At 37.3% G+C, this 15,444-nt stretch overlaps 1 protein-coding gene across 7 annotated transcripts in view; it reads right to left on the bottom strand.

Annotated features, from left to right (window-relative positions):
• Positions 1-640: 640 nt before the first annotated feature.
• Positions 641-15,444, bottom strand: part of WDR43 (WD repeat domain 43) — a 50,553-nt gene continuing 35,749 nt past the window's right edge. For all 7 annotated transcript variants that reach the window (XM_081068783.1, XM_081068782.1, XM_081068785.1 and 4 more), the window contains 8 exons: positions 14,311-14,442; positions 9,533-9,619; positions 8,765-8,796; positions 7,662-7,725; positions 5,388-5,501; positions 4,784-4,853; positions 2,357-2,403; positions 641-2,254 (listed from right to left, as the gene is read on the bottom strand). In XM_081068783.1, the coding sequence (XP_080924909.1) occupies positions 2,063-2,254; positions 2,357-2,403; positions 4,784-4,853; positions 5,388-5,501; positions 7,662-7,725; positions 8,765-8,796; positions 9,533-9,619; positions 14,311-14,442 (738 nt within the window). In that variant the 3' untranslated portion in view covers positions 641-2,062. The remainder of the gene's footprint in view (positions 2,255-2,356; positions 2,404-4,783; positions 4,854-5,387; positions 5,502-7,661; positions 7,726-8,764; positions 8,797-9,532; positions 9,620-14,310; positions 14,443-15,444) is intronic.

Raw genomic sequence — 15,444 nt, forward strand, 5'->3', positions numbered from 1 at the left:
ATGTTGACTCGTATGAATATCAAAATCACGACACACACACAGAGGAATATTCTGCATTAACAGAGCAGCAGGACAACCAAATACAGTGTGAGCCTTGATTTGATTATGGACAGTTAATTTTTCAAAATCAAAAGTTGAGAACAAAAATTAATCTCACAAAAGACACCACCACACACACAACTTGGTTGTCTAGGGTAGGATTAGATCAACACAGTGAAGAATCCTGACGCTAGAAAATCCCCTTTGTAACAAACCTAATTCTGGATTTGTCTGAACCAAAAAATAATTAGTAAGCCACTGCTACACAGCTGTAGTCCTTTATTTCCTCAGGTAGTCAGTCAGGTGCATGGGGAATGACTCAGACCACAAAATGGGGATACAAGAGCACACGCACCTTCCTGATGTCACCGCAGCCTTGGGCTGGTGCAGCGCAGCCCAGCCAAGTGTGGCTGCATCAAGAAACCACCACTAGATAACGACAAAGTTCTTGGTTCTTTCACTTCATTACACATTCTAGTCTTTCAACAAGACTTGAAGCACTTACCTATTAATGCTAGTGGAGTAAGACTGTTTCTTTAAAACCTTCACACCACCAGCCCAAACACGTGGCTGTTTATTTACATACACCACAAGACAAGCACTGGGTAAAGATGAATATTTATTCACTTTACAAAGACCATGGTATTAAATTCCCATAAACAGCTTCATTTATAGACAAATATAACTGTACATTATAACAGTAGCGGGCTCAAACTTACTTTATCAAGATGCTTATATGGCTCCAGCTCTTATTAGTTGAGCACAGAAATTTCTGTTCTGCCACTGATGTTTAAAAGCCGTCCCTCAGAGATAATGGTTTTGTTTTATAAATTCACAGGTGGGAAAAATAAACCCATCTCCCCAGCCCATCCTTAGAGATTCCATTTGCATGTTCCCTAGAGAGCACTAAACAAATACTGGCTGTTCTTTAAAAGAAAATTACTGGTAATTTGAAAAGGCTTTTGTAGCACACCAAAATATGTATTTATACATACATAAAAAAATCTTGAGTCAGATTTATTATTTTAAAGGTAAACAAATACCCTAACACTGCCAAGAGTGGGTAATGAAAAGGAAGGAAAACATTAAATTACTGAATTATAAAAATATTTTCTTTGGGAAAAAACTCCAGCAAGGTTATCATTAATATCTAAAAACCAAAGAGAAAAAAATAAACCATTGTTCTTTGATCCATTAGTTATTTAAATAAAAATGAAAACCTCTTCAAAAGCAGCTATTTAACTGAATTTTTTAAAAAGTTGCAGGTAATGAGCACGTCTAAATCTATACACTGATGATTCTTTACAGGTAACTTGCAGTCAAGAAGAAGTCAATATGGCTAACTTTAGCTTTTTTTAATTACCATAATTTTTTGGGTTTTTAAAAAATATTTCACGACAGCTTAAAAAATAAGTGGTTGTCTTAGGGAAGCACTCCAAATATTCAATCTGACTCAAATCAGATTACCACAGTTAACAGACAAGCTAGGGACACTGGTGATTTTGTTTTTTAATTATAATTATTTAACTCATTTTTAGTTATCTCTTCATATTTTATGAAAATGAACCAAATTAAGTTTTTTCACTAGTGCCGCTTCATATCTGGATTTGATGAAAGACACCAACCTGAGATAAGAGCTGACTCCTTCACAAAAGTCCAGTTCTTGAATCCCTACCTGGGAAATGTTTTTATTTCCACTATGTCAATTCTTGGTGTAACCAATCATATTAGGGTATTATAGTATAAAAATATACCATATATTGGACACTCGTGTCAGTACATTGCAGAAAATGTGTCTATTTACTGTGTAAAGTTTATTAACATTTGCATGAAACACTCTTATTTACACAGTTGAGGCTGGGGTGCTCAGGACAGCGAGGCGGCATGGGAGCCACCGGCAGGAACTGGGAGATGTGCCGTGGCCCCTGGCATCCTGTCAGAGACAGCCCTCCTCAGGAGAACTCGGCAGCACTGGGGAGGTGGGCAAGAGTTCATACAGTCCGACTGGCTTGTTCTTCCGTCTTCATTCTTCTTCACTTTCATTTTCAGGATCTAAATCAGAATCGCCATTTAATTCTTTTTCACTTGCCACATCTCTGTCCTCACCATTTTCTTCATCTTTTTCTTCCGTATCCTCAACGTCCTCTTCATTCTCTTCATCAATATCCTCATCTTTTTCACTTTCTTTCTCTTCCTCATCTTCATCCCAATTGTCCTGGGAGAAATATTAAGCAAGGAAAGCATTTGTGAAGGCCTTGTTAATACAGAGTACAAAGGTATAAGAGCAGGTTCATGTACCAGCAAACCAATTACTCACATCAGAATCCTTATCTATTTCATCGTCAGACTCCTCTTCAGAAGATTCTGTAAGGAGGAAGAAAACCCAGCCTTAATTTTGTGATCAAAGCAGAGGGCACAGCCCTGAAAACTAAACAGAATCAGATTCCTACATTTACTTCATAAATATTATATTCTACTATCATTCATCTAAGCAAGTAACATTAATATTCTTATCTGCATAAAAGCACATGTGTTATATTTTCCATCAAGATCTCATTGAACAGTACAACGTACCAAAACCCTAACAAAATCCCATCTTAAAAAAAACAAAGCCGGGCCGGCCCGGTGGCTCAGGCGGTTAGAGCTCCGTGCTCCTAACTCCGAAGGCTGCTGGTTCGATTCCCACATGGGCCAGTGGGCTCTCCACCACAAGGTTGCCAGTTCTATTCCTCGAGTCCCGCAAGGGATGGTGAGCTACGCCCCCTGCAACTAAGATTGAACAGCTTGAGCTGAGCTGTCTCCCAGATGGCTTGGTTGGTTGGAGGGCATCCTCTCAACCACAAGGTTGCTAGTTCAACTCCCACAAGGGATGGTGGGCTGCGCCCCCTGCAACTAGCAACGGCAACTGGACCTGGAGCTGAGCTGCGCCCTCCACAACTAAGACTGAAAGGACAACAACTTGACTTGGAAAAAAGGCCTGGAAGTACACACTGTTCCCCAACAAAGAACTGTTTCCTTTCCCCAATAAAATCTTAAAAAAAACAAATAACAACAAAAGAAAACACAAAGCCTGTGGAGAAAAGGGAACTGTGGATGGGAATGTAACTGGGTGCAGCCACGGTGGAAAACAGTATGGAGGTTCCTCAAGAAATTAAAAATTGATCCACCAATTCCACTTCTGGGCATATACTGAACAAAACAGAATCAGGATCTTCAAGAGGTATCTACACTCCCATGTTCACTGCAGCATGGCTGAAAGTCAAAAGGTACAAACTTCCAATTATAAATAAGTCTTGCATATGTAATGTACAGCATGGGACCATAGTTAGCGATACTGTATTGTACACTTGAAAGTTGCTAAGACAGTAGATTTTAAAAGCTCTCATCACAAGAAAAATACTGTAACTATGTGTGGTGATGGATGTTAACTAAAATTATAACTATACTGTGATCACTTCACAGTATATACATATACTGAATCATTGTACACCTAAAATGAATACAATCTTGTATGTCAATTATATCTCAATAAAACTGGGGGGAAACGTCATAAAAAGTCTAATTAAGGTACGCTTTATGTCTCTCAGTTATGTTTTATAACTTGTAAAGGTTTTGTTTTATTTTTTAGACGTATTCCTAGGTACTTCATGGTTTGATTGCTATGAATAAGATCTTTTTCCTAACACATTTTCTGACTGGGATATCCATTCATGGACATACAGTACATTACTGGGACATAATGCTACCAAGTGCTTTTTGCTGATCTTGGTATTCAGTAAACTTATTTACGTATCTCACTAATAACCGTGCGGCTAGATTTGGCGGTATTTTCTATGTGGAGGAGGATACTGCAAGGTTCCAAAGTTGAGGAATCCATCTCTTTCATACAGCACTAGGTAGGATACCCAAAAGCAATACAAAGCACATTATCTGCTTCCTATGAGAATGCTTCCAAACTTTATGTTTGATGTAGATTAAGGAAATTCCCTTAAATTCCTAGGTTGCTTAGATTATCAAATAATGAGATACATTCAATTTTATTGAATTCTTTTTCTTTATTAAAATAATACACAGCGTTTCCCATCAATCTGTTAATATGGTGACATTAATAGAGTTCTTAACGCTAAATCGCCTTACAATCTTTAAATTCTACTTGGTAATGACATTATTTTACTTAAGCATTTCTATAATCAATTTGCTACTTAGGATATTTGAGGATGGCCTATATGTATTTTCTTGACTACCCTTGTCTGGTTTTGACTCATAAAATGACTAAATTGTTTGTATATGGCAAAACCAACTTGTTCCTTGAAAGACTGATAGAATTCACTTACAAAACCTCGTTATCTGGAATCTTGTGAGGGAAAGTTCTGATTAAATCATTTTTAAAGCTATTGGCTCATTAAAGGTTTCTATTTTTTTTAAGTCAATTTTGGTCACTGATGTTTCCTAAGTTACCTGTATCATCTAGGTTTTTCAATGTATTGACATACAATTCGTTCAGTGTTCTTCCATTTAAATCTCTTCCATACCTAATGTCCTTTTTTGTTACTGTTACTATATTTGTGCCTTCCCTTTTCTTACCTGACCACATTTTTGCCACAGGCTTGCCCATTTTCTAAGAGAAAGTGTGCCAAAACACGATCTTATTTCACATCGATGTTTTTATAAAATAACAGAGTCAAGTCCGTGTGAAAAATTAAATGTTCCAACTCTAGCTTATACCCTACCCCCAAGCTTTTACCTTCTTCATACACCAATTTTGCCTTCTGTTCAGGACAAGTCGTTCCCTTTGTTTTTTCTGACGCTGTAACCTGAAAGATAATAAAATGCTATTATGAAGTAGAATGCAAGTTTACCTCAAGTATCACCAACCACTACCACACCCAACCTTCCCAGCAGTAAACTCATCCTCAACCATCGTATGATGACCTCAATATGACGGAGATCAAATACAGGGGAAAAAACAACTTGAGCAAACACAAGAAGGAAAGAATTACTCTGTAAAAGCTGATAAACCTTTTAAGGCAAACAGAATTTCTTCCTGTGACAAAAATTTTTAACTACATAAATACCCTGTAACTTTTTGTTCATAATACCACAACCACCCTAAGTCTATTAACCACTGAAATGTAATAATGAGAACTTTTCAGTAAAAGTTGAAATAGGCACAATTAAGTTTACTTCCTGTCAAATAACATAACATTTCCAAGTTAAAGATTGGATCCTGATTTACCAATTTCTTACTGCAAAGGGGAGCTTTCAATGTTCAGGTAAATGATCCTTATCCCTTTCTCCACTCCTGTCACATCCAGAAGTTTTAGCACAAAACAATTTGATTTACTTACTTGTGTGATTAGAAGGATAAGCTTTCCATGAAGGTGGGAGAGTTTCTGAAAAGTTTTTACTCTGCTTTCCATTAACTGGTATAGTGTCCCCAGCTGGGGTACCAGGTCAGGTAACTAAGTTCAAAAAAAAAAAAAAAAAGGTTTGATACTATTATGACAACACAGGTAACAAACATACAATAGCATGCTGAGTGTTTGGCCACTATACTACAAGCATCTACTTGCCATCTCCAGTGGCAGCGGCTGCTTATGACATAGCCTAGCAATGTCTCCAACTTTCAGAGGCCTTTAATGTCCTAACAGCAAAACGTAATACATTCAAAAAATAATGATACGAGATCAAAAGAAGAAACTGCAAGGTAGGACAAAGTGCAGGGTGAGACCTCTTTGTACTGATCACATTATTTCATGAGATGGTCAATGTAAAGAACACACTAAATAAAAAATACCTCCCCAAATAAATGCCCCTGGGTTAAAGGGGGCTTTCCTTTAAAACTTACTCTCTGCTGCTATTACATTATTTACCTCATCCATAAAGCCCCAGAAACCTAGAGGAAACATTCCGGGACCAGCAGGACAGAGTACAAAGCTGACAACACAGCATTTAAAACAAGCCGTTACATAATCCTCTAAATCATGCTTAAAGCAGTCAATTCTTTTATTTGTCGCCCCAGAGCTACAGAAAAAGGGACCCCTCTTTTCCCTTCATTAGTCTTACCCTCCTATCTGACACATTAGCACGTTTCATTCAAATGTTAAAAACGTTAAAAGTAAATAGACACAAAAATGAATAAAACAAAACTTTAATGTGGTTGCATTTCAATTACCATCATCTCCCTTTTCTATTTGTCCCTATTCAGCCTATAAGCTTCAGGAAGGTGGGGATCAGTGTCTTGTACATTACCAAAGCCTCCAAACCTAGCATAGTCCTTGGCTTAGAAAATGTACTTCAAGTTATCTGGTTATGAAAAGAGAAATACAGGAAAGGTGGAAGGAAACAGACTGTTTCCTGAGGAGAAAGAATTGTGGGCTGTCAGTCCACCCTATAGCAAATTTCCTGTCTGTTTTGCTATGACCTTGAATATTACACAACCACTACTCCGCAGTTATACCTTAGCAGTTGATTCCAGTAGGGCTTTCACTACAAGGACTCCTAGGGCTCTTTTCACTTCTAAGCAAGTAACTTAGGTCACAAAATGAGTGCTGTCCTGTTTACCAGCCAGAGTCCCAAGACCTGATGCTGCCAGTGATCTTTCCCTGCCCATCACCATACTACTCAGCCATCCTAGTCATTTCTGCCCGCAATTCATCCCCCAAGATTCCCACAGGCTGGGAAACCCAATATCCATTCTTGCTGTTTCTCATCTCTTCCCCCATTCTAACACCCTGGCAGAGTTCTCCACGGACACACAAAAAACAAACTGCTGACCTCAAAGCAGCTTATCCAATAGTTCTCCCTATTTCAAACTACTGAGGGCAGAAGGACCTGCGATAGAGAACAAGGGCAGTGACCAGACAGGAAGAGCTGTATTAAGAGAGGAACAGCTATAGTTTTAAACATCAATTACAAATTTTCCTAAACTATCCACTACACCCTTTTATGAAAACCTATTATAAGGTGCTAGATAATCAAATAAAAGAAAATTTTTTTCTACCTTAAAATATAGCTAATCTAATGGTATGACAAAGAACCCAACTCATAGTGTGACATATAACATTGTTTTTTTCTGGTGTTCTCTAAGATTTTATGCTCCCTCTCTTCCACTTGCATAGATAACCAAGAGCTAAGAGCAGCCCCGGCAAAACGTCACATGCTGAATGTTTAATATATGTCATTTTAATCATAAACTACCTTTTATCCTCCTGGAACAAGGTAGGATAGACACGTTAGCATATATACAAACTTTAAAAATCTGCTAAGTTTTTAAGAAGGAAGGAGAGACATACAATGTAAAGATAATCTTGCTGAACAGGTGGTGTATGTAGAGAAACATCTGAAGGCTAATACCACAACATATAACTTTTCTCCAAGTTCTCTATGGAACATATGTTACTTTTAAAGTAACATATTTGTCCAGGGGACAAAAAGATCAATTTATAAAAGGCAACAACAGCGACATTATGACACTACACCTGGTGAAAAACAAAAATCTCTAGAAGCAGCAGCTGATGGTTGAAGGACAGACAGAGAGAGGATGGTTTTGTTAAGCCACCAGCTTATAGTACTTCTCAAAGCCAAACTATTCGGCAACTGTAGCAGAACGCAAGACTTACTGTGGATAGGTATGATGCATGGACTGTTAGCACACATTTTAGCCACTGAACCATTAAAACAGCACTGAAAAAAAGGGGGAAAAATCCAAGTAAACTAATGTCAACTTTTCAAAATTAAATTCAACTGTTATAAAATTAGCAAAACTCTGGCAAAGTGAAGATCTGAGGAAGTGTGCCCTGAGAAAATGACTACAATAAATCCCTGTGACGCTGACAGCCCTCTCATTCTTTCACTGAGTCTGTATCAGACCTGTGTGGTGTACTTATCTCTTGGGGAAGTAGGATGGATTGGAAAACAGAACAAGTGTCCTTTCCTCTAAAACAACTGAATGCCAGAATAAAATTCATGCTTTACTTTATAATTAACTGTTGTAAGGGCACTGAACTGGGCTCAACTGACTTTGCATTTTATGTTCATAATATTTGAGCCCATCATTTATTCATTATCAGGTACAAATAGCAAAAGATTTCCACACAAACATTAAAAGACAGATATAGACCAAAAATGTACAAGCAGGGCCTCCTTAATGAGTTCTTTAGCTTTCCTTTGTGAGCTCCAAAGGCTAATGAAGCCTACCAGGAAATAACTCAGAAAAGTAAAACTGCATTTGTAGATACTGATAATACTATACTGATGATGCTATGCTACAAGCTTAGAATCTTTGAAATATCAACTTCCTATTTAAATACTTAATCACCAAATGAACAAAAAAAGACCCACAATAGTTAAGTCTTTTATAACAGATTCCTTCCAGCGCCTTAGCTACTAGCTGTTGGGCATGTCCTACAAATGGCAATTTTACATATCACAATTAGGACCACTCATTAAATCAGACTAACTTATTCAATGACCTGAAAATAAAGCTAAAAAACCTACATAGGAATTTTCCAAAAGGAAAAAAAAACTATCATAAAATCATAGGAATAAAGAGCCTTTCAACTTAAAATAAGTCAGGAGAGTAATATTTGACAAAGATTAGTTTATTAGTCAGAATTTGGGGCCATCTACCATGTAATTTCATGCTGTCAGGCACTGCTATTTTTAACAATCACCTCTAAAATATTCATAAATCAAAGCAATTTAAGTCACCTGAACATCTTACCTATTAGGATGTCCTTGCAATCTCTTTGTAAGCTGAGGGGGAGAAAACCAGTATTAACAACAATACTTCAGCAGCAGCCAATTTCCATCAGTTGCCATGACACAGACACAGACACAGACACAGACAGACAGACACACACACACACACACACACAGACACAGACAGACAGACACACACACACACACACACAGACACAGACAGACACACACACACACACACACACACACACACACACAGACACACATGAAAATAATGACTGTTTTAGGAAATCATTATTCCTAAATTTCCTAATTCCTAAATGTTCAACCAATATAACAGAATCTAGAAACACATTCCCACAATGAGGATAATTAACTGATCAAAGTCTAGGCTAGGATTTATATGAATGAACGTTCAGAATAGGCAAGTCCACGAGGATAGAAAATACGTTTGAAGTTGCCAGAAACTGGGATAAAGCAGAATGAGGAATGACCAATAGGGACAGGATTTCTTTTTGGTGTGGCAATTGGACAAACTGTGAGTACACTACAAAACAATTAAGTGTATACTTCAGAAGGGTGGATTTTATGACATATGGATTACATCTCAATAAAAAATACAGAGAGAAAGATCCAGGTTAGACAAACGTGGTTTGAGTGGACGCCGTTATCTACTACCCACTGAGAATACCCTGCTGCTTCCACACTGCAAAGCCGTGCCTCCAGACTCAGGGCTCAGCCCCCCCCCCCCCCCCCCGCCCAAGAACCCGGGAAGGAGCCGAGCTGTCACCTCTTGCAACAGCGGGACCACGGCAGGCAGCGGCATCCTTAGCACAGTCCTCTTGATGAGGTTTAAATTCCTGGTCTGAAGCACTTTCTGTGAGAAGACAAAAGAAATATGAAGATAGGCAAACTCTGACGCTAAGGACACCACAGGAGACACTGTCAGCAAAAATGATTTAAAAACCCAAGCAACAAACTACCAACTGAATTTTAGCCAATAAAGGGAGGGGGGCCGAATGGAGACTGTTCTGTTACGGCTTATAGCTATCAGGCATGTATCAGCACATCTACTGCAATAAACAGGTTTCTTCTCCACAAATTCTAAACTTTTAGCAAGTAAACGTTTTTACATAAAACAGAAAAGAATGCCTCTGGACATTTAATTACAGATATACACCACTTTAGAGTAACTCAGAAACCTTCATTTTATGAAATTAGAAATGTATACACATATCAGTGAGCAGAAATATATTCAAATCACACTTAGAAAGCAACAAACCTCTTAAAATTGTCGATTTTTCCCCCCAAAATATGTAAGCCAATCAAAAGATCACGAGTGCTGAGTCAACAGGGAGCATCAACTGAAGAAGCCCAGTCCCCACCCCAAGGTACAGAAAAGGAGGCAAAAGAGAGCGGATTACTCCTAAATGCATCCTGCAGGTTTTTCAACTACTCCAAACCCCAGATGCTTCATATAGGAGAGGGGGGGTGGGGGGGAGTAAGAGTCCTTTCCTGTCTCAAATCCTGATCTCCCTTCCTCTTGAATACTTTTAAATAGTTATTCTTTCTATTTAACTTCCGTACTAGCTGCTGCATTGCTGCTATAAAGGTCATGCTCAGTATCTGAACAGCACAAATACCGTAAAAGGGCGAGATACAGAAAGTTAGTTTTCAACCTATTTTAACAGTCCTAACATACCCTTTCAGAATTCTCTATGGATTTGATTTGCCTGCAAAAGTATCTTTACACCAAGTCTTTCTAAATTCAAGTACTATTTAAAAACTATCACTGGCATTAATTACATGGTTCCTTATGCAAAAGAAATAAAACTTTTTATACACAATCACTAGAAAACTGAGGAATGGACTGTCCTGATTTAATAGTCTCAACCTAATATTTTTATTTTCAAATAATTAGAATACAATATTCAAAGCAAAATATGTTGATCAGAACTTTAACAATAATTCAGCAAGTGCTTGACAACACTAAACATTCCTGAAGTCACCTCTTTATTATAAACAGCAGTTATCACTAAGTTCCGACGATGTACAGTCACAGGGAACATTCTGTTTGCACTAGTGTACAAATTGCTTTTTCAGCTATGACATGCTTTTGTTAAGGTCCTCAGTTTTCATGGAATGTTCACACAAGGCTTCACTGCCTTAAATGGCCAAGTAGGGTAGTAGTTACTTCAGGTAAAAAAATACACTCTTGAAGTTGTTGCCCCCCATCATTTATACCAAAAGCTTGGTTAAGAAACAATGTAGGAATGCCAGTTTGTGAAATACTCTAGTGTTCTAAATATGAAGGTCATATAATTTGTTGTCCAAACCAGGACACTTCTAAGAATGAAAGGAGTTACTATTAATAATTACACCGTGATAAGAGGTGTAAACCAGAACTGTCACAGGCAAATAAGAGTATCTATGGCCTAGCTATTTAAGTTATTCCAAATGCGGGGCAGAAAAATTTTTAACGAGCTCTCAAATAATTCTTTTGCCCACTAAAGACAGAGGCTCTATGAAAATAATTTTTCAAATTTAAAATGGGCAAATAAAAAGTTATTCCAAACCAAGCAAAATGATGATAGAGAAGTTAGAGTTATTAACTTCTGCCAAGAATACATTTAAAGCAACAACCCTATAAACCACAGCCACAACTAGCAAGATGATTCTGAAGACAGGGTTCTTCTTTTACAATTTGACTGCATTATAACTATAGAAGCATTAAAAACAGTGCACACTTAAAGAGTACTATCTGATCAGTTTGATGCGTATAAACATACACACACAAAACAAATACGATAAACACTCTGTCACCCTCAAGGCTCCTTGGGGCCCTTCACGTTCCATCCCTCCTCCCACCCCCATCCCTAGGCAACCACTGAACTATCTATTGGTCTGTATTTTCTAGAATTACTACATAAATGGAATCATACAATATGTACTTTCGTTGTCTGGCTTCTTTCTCACACCCCAAGTGTGAGATTCATCCATGTTGATGTATCAATAATATATTCCTAATATTGCTAAACAAACAATTTATTTACCCATTTATATGTGGAGGGACATATGGGTTCTTTCCAGTTTGGGGCTATTACAAATGAAGTTGTTGTGACCATTCGCATATAAGTTTTTGTATGACCATGTATTTTTGATTCTCTTGGTAAATACCTGGAAGTAGAATGGCTGAGTGTTATAGTAGATGTAACCTTAACTTTTAAGAAATTGCCAAACTGTTTCCCCAAGTAGTTGGACCATTCTACATTCCCACCAAAGACAGAAGAGTGCCAACTGCTCCACATCCTCCACAGCACAGGGTACTATCTTTTAAATTTTAATCAATCTATAATGGGTCCCTACTGTTATCTCACTGTGATTTTAAATTTGCCTTTGTGATGACTGATGATGTATATACTACGTTTATACAAATGGCACTTATTGGCCATTTAAAGTCTTTTGTCAAGTTGTCTGTTCACACCTTTACCCATTGTTTTTTATATGAGTTGAGTCTCATTGAGTTAAGAGTTCCTTATGTATTCTGGATATCCTTTGTCTGATATGTGAGTTGTATTTTTTCCCAGCCTGCAGCTTTCCCTTTTCATTCTCTTAAAAGTGTCATTTCAAAATAACTATGTATACTGGAGCTGGGTCCTAAACTGATGGGGGGGATAACTTCGTAAAGGTCTAACCACTATACTACACTCCTAAAATTAATATAGAATAATATTGAATGTCAACTGTAATTTAAAATTTTAAATTTTAAATTAAAAAAAGATTTTAAAAAATGTGGTATATACATATATATGTATATATACATACAATGGATTATTACTCAGCCATTAAAAAAAGAAAGAAAACGAAGTCTTGCCATTTGCAACAACATGGATGGACCTAGAGGGTTATACACCAAGCGAAATAAGTCAGACGAAGACAAATACCGTACGATTTCACTTATATGTGGAATCTAAAAAACATAACAAATGGAGAGAAACAAACTCATAGATACAGAGAACAAACTTTTGGTTACCAGAGAGGAAGGGACTAGGGGGATAGGAAGAAAGAGGGATGGGATTAAGTACAGACTTCCAGTTACAAAATAAGTCACAGGGATGTAATGTTCAGCATAGGAAATGTAGTAAATAATATTGTGATAACTATGCACTGTAACAGATGGTTACTATATGCTTATTGTAATCATTTAATAAGGTATATAAATATTGAATCACTGTTTTATACCTGAAACTAACGTAGTATTATATGTCAACTACAATTTTAAAAAACTAAAAGTACTTATCCTTCTTTTAAAAAAGGTGTCATTTCAGAAGCAAAAGTTTTTCATTTCCAATTAAGTCCAAATGACCAATTTTTCCTTAAGCATTTCATGCTTTTTTTGTGATACATCTAAGAAGTCTTTCCCCACAAGTGAGCATAGATTTTCTCCTGTTTTCTTCTAGAAGTTTTGTAGGTTTTGGTTTCACATTTATGTCTATGACCTATTTTGTGCTGACTTTTGTACAAGGTATGAGGTTAAGAGTTGAGATGCATTTTTTTCCAATATGGATATTCAATTGCCTCAGCACCAATTGTTAAAGACTTTACTCTCCCCATTGACTCAACTTAGTACCTTTACTGAAAACCAACTGTGTATGCCATGTTAAACTAAAAATCCACCTTCCAAAATACATGCACTCACAAACTATTTTAAAAGTAATTTTAGATTTTTAGATATGCTGATTTCCCCTCTCATTTTGCAAAATTACCTTAGACACAAATATTTAGATCAAAATATAAATCAGAATATAAATCATAATTCACAGGTTACATATTAAAGTCACTGTAACACTGCAATGAGTGTTACACACTTAGCAAATGTAAATTACTTTAAGCTAATCATGCAGTGCTTAAATCCAATTTTCTACACTTAAACTTTCTGTACAGACAACTGTCAAATTCTGGAATTTAAGAGGATTGAATTAAGTAACTTCATACAAGCAGTCACCAACTTACAAACACAGAAATCATAAATGCCTCGCTTTATACAAATTTCTAGTACTTTTACCTCTAAATATGTCACAACATAACCCCCAACCCTCTTAAATTTCACCCCCAAACCTCCTACCCATTGCCAAGGTTCCACCTCACCGCCCCCTCTCACGGCCAGGGGGAAATAAGTTTCTGGAATCCAGAGTAAAAACTCAGGAACGCATTTTCCTACAGAAAAAAATATAAATTGTGATCTAGAATGCTGAGTATTATAATTCGGGTACACTATGTTTACAAAGGCTTTTGTGAACTGAAGCCTAAGAACCTAATAACAATTCTGAACAATATTTCTATGAGAAAATGCATTCCAGGTTCAAAATAATTCAATATAATCCCTGTGTAGGTTGGTGACTGTCTGTATAATGCCACCAAATGATATATATTTGACTAAACTCTCAAAACATTAAATTAAAAATGGCTACATTGTATGACAATTCACTCTGTGAATGTGCTGTGTCAATCAACTTCTAAGAAAAGTTAAGCATCTTAATTCATTTAAAAACTACTGTTAATACTTACATTTAGCATTTCGAAATCATTACTTTCTAAACCCTGTGCAAGAAGAACTGGGAAGCTATTTGTCTGTGGAAGGTCATCCTTTTCTTTTTTTGTATCTATATCCAGTGTTCCCAGGCGTTCTTCAATGCTAAGCTATAGAAGAGAAATGATCTGTTAATATTAAACCAGACAAGGCCTCAAGTAGTTTTTGTCAAATTACTGTGTGCTATGTCTCAGGAGACAAAAGGCACTGATTGATTCACACCTCAACCCTGAAAAATACAAATATGCTTTCTCATTCCAACAGAATTTCATCACCATAAAGTCAATGTTGGAGCAAGTGTAGTATCTGTAATCTAAGTTTCCAGATTCTAGTGCAAAAAAAACAACTGCCCAAGAAACCACAGTTTGAAAATGCAATCAGTAAAAATCCCTCTATATGAAAATTCAAAAAAAGGCAAGGATCTGGCAGCTGATTACTAAAGCACATGAAAAAAACCTATTTTCACAACAGCTTTCCCTTCTGTAACTATTCCTTGCTATCAACCTCAGAAAACAAATATTATCAAAAGAACATGAAGACAGTTACGTTTCTAATTTATAAAATGTCCACCTGAAATGAATTTGGGTAGTGAACAATGTGATATATAGATGATGTATTACAGAATTGTACACTTGAAACCTACGTAATTTTACTAACCACTGTCACCCCAATAAATTTTAATTTAAAAAAAAGTCCTCCTATTTTTCTTTTTATTAGTCAGTTCTAAATGGTGATTTACGTTCTAAAAAATGCTATACTACAACAAGTGTCCTTGAAAATATCTAAAATTTGGTCCGGCCCAGTGACTCAGGTGGTTGGAGCGCCATGTTCCTAACGCCAAGGTCATGGGTTCAATCCCACATGGGCCAGGAAGCTGAGCCCTCTACAGCTAAGATTGTGAACAATGGCTGTCCCTGGAGCTGGGCTGCTGTGAGCAGCCAGAGGTCAGCGTGAGCGGCCGTGGGTTGCTGGGTGCTGCCGTGGGCTACCGTGTGCTGCCAGGAGCGGCCGGAGTCCAGCATGAGTGGCCAACCGGCGACTGACTGCCTCAGCTGGGGGGAGCGCAAGGCTCGTAACACCAGCATGGGCCAGGGAGCTGTGTCCTACACAAC

Source organism: Rhinolophus hipposideros (genome assembly GCF_964194185.1).
Source record: "Rhinolophus hipposideros genome assembly, chromosome: 12".
Lineage (NCBI taxonomy): Eukaryota > Metazoa > Chordata > Mammalia > Chiroptera > Rhinolophidae > Rhinolophus > Rhinolophus hipposideros.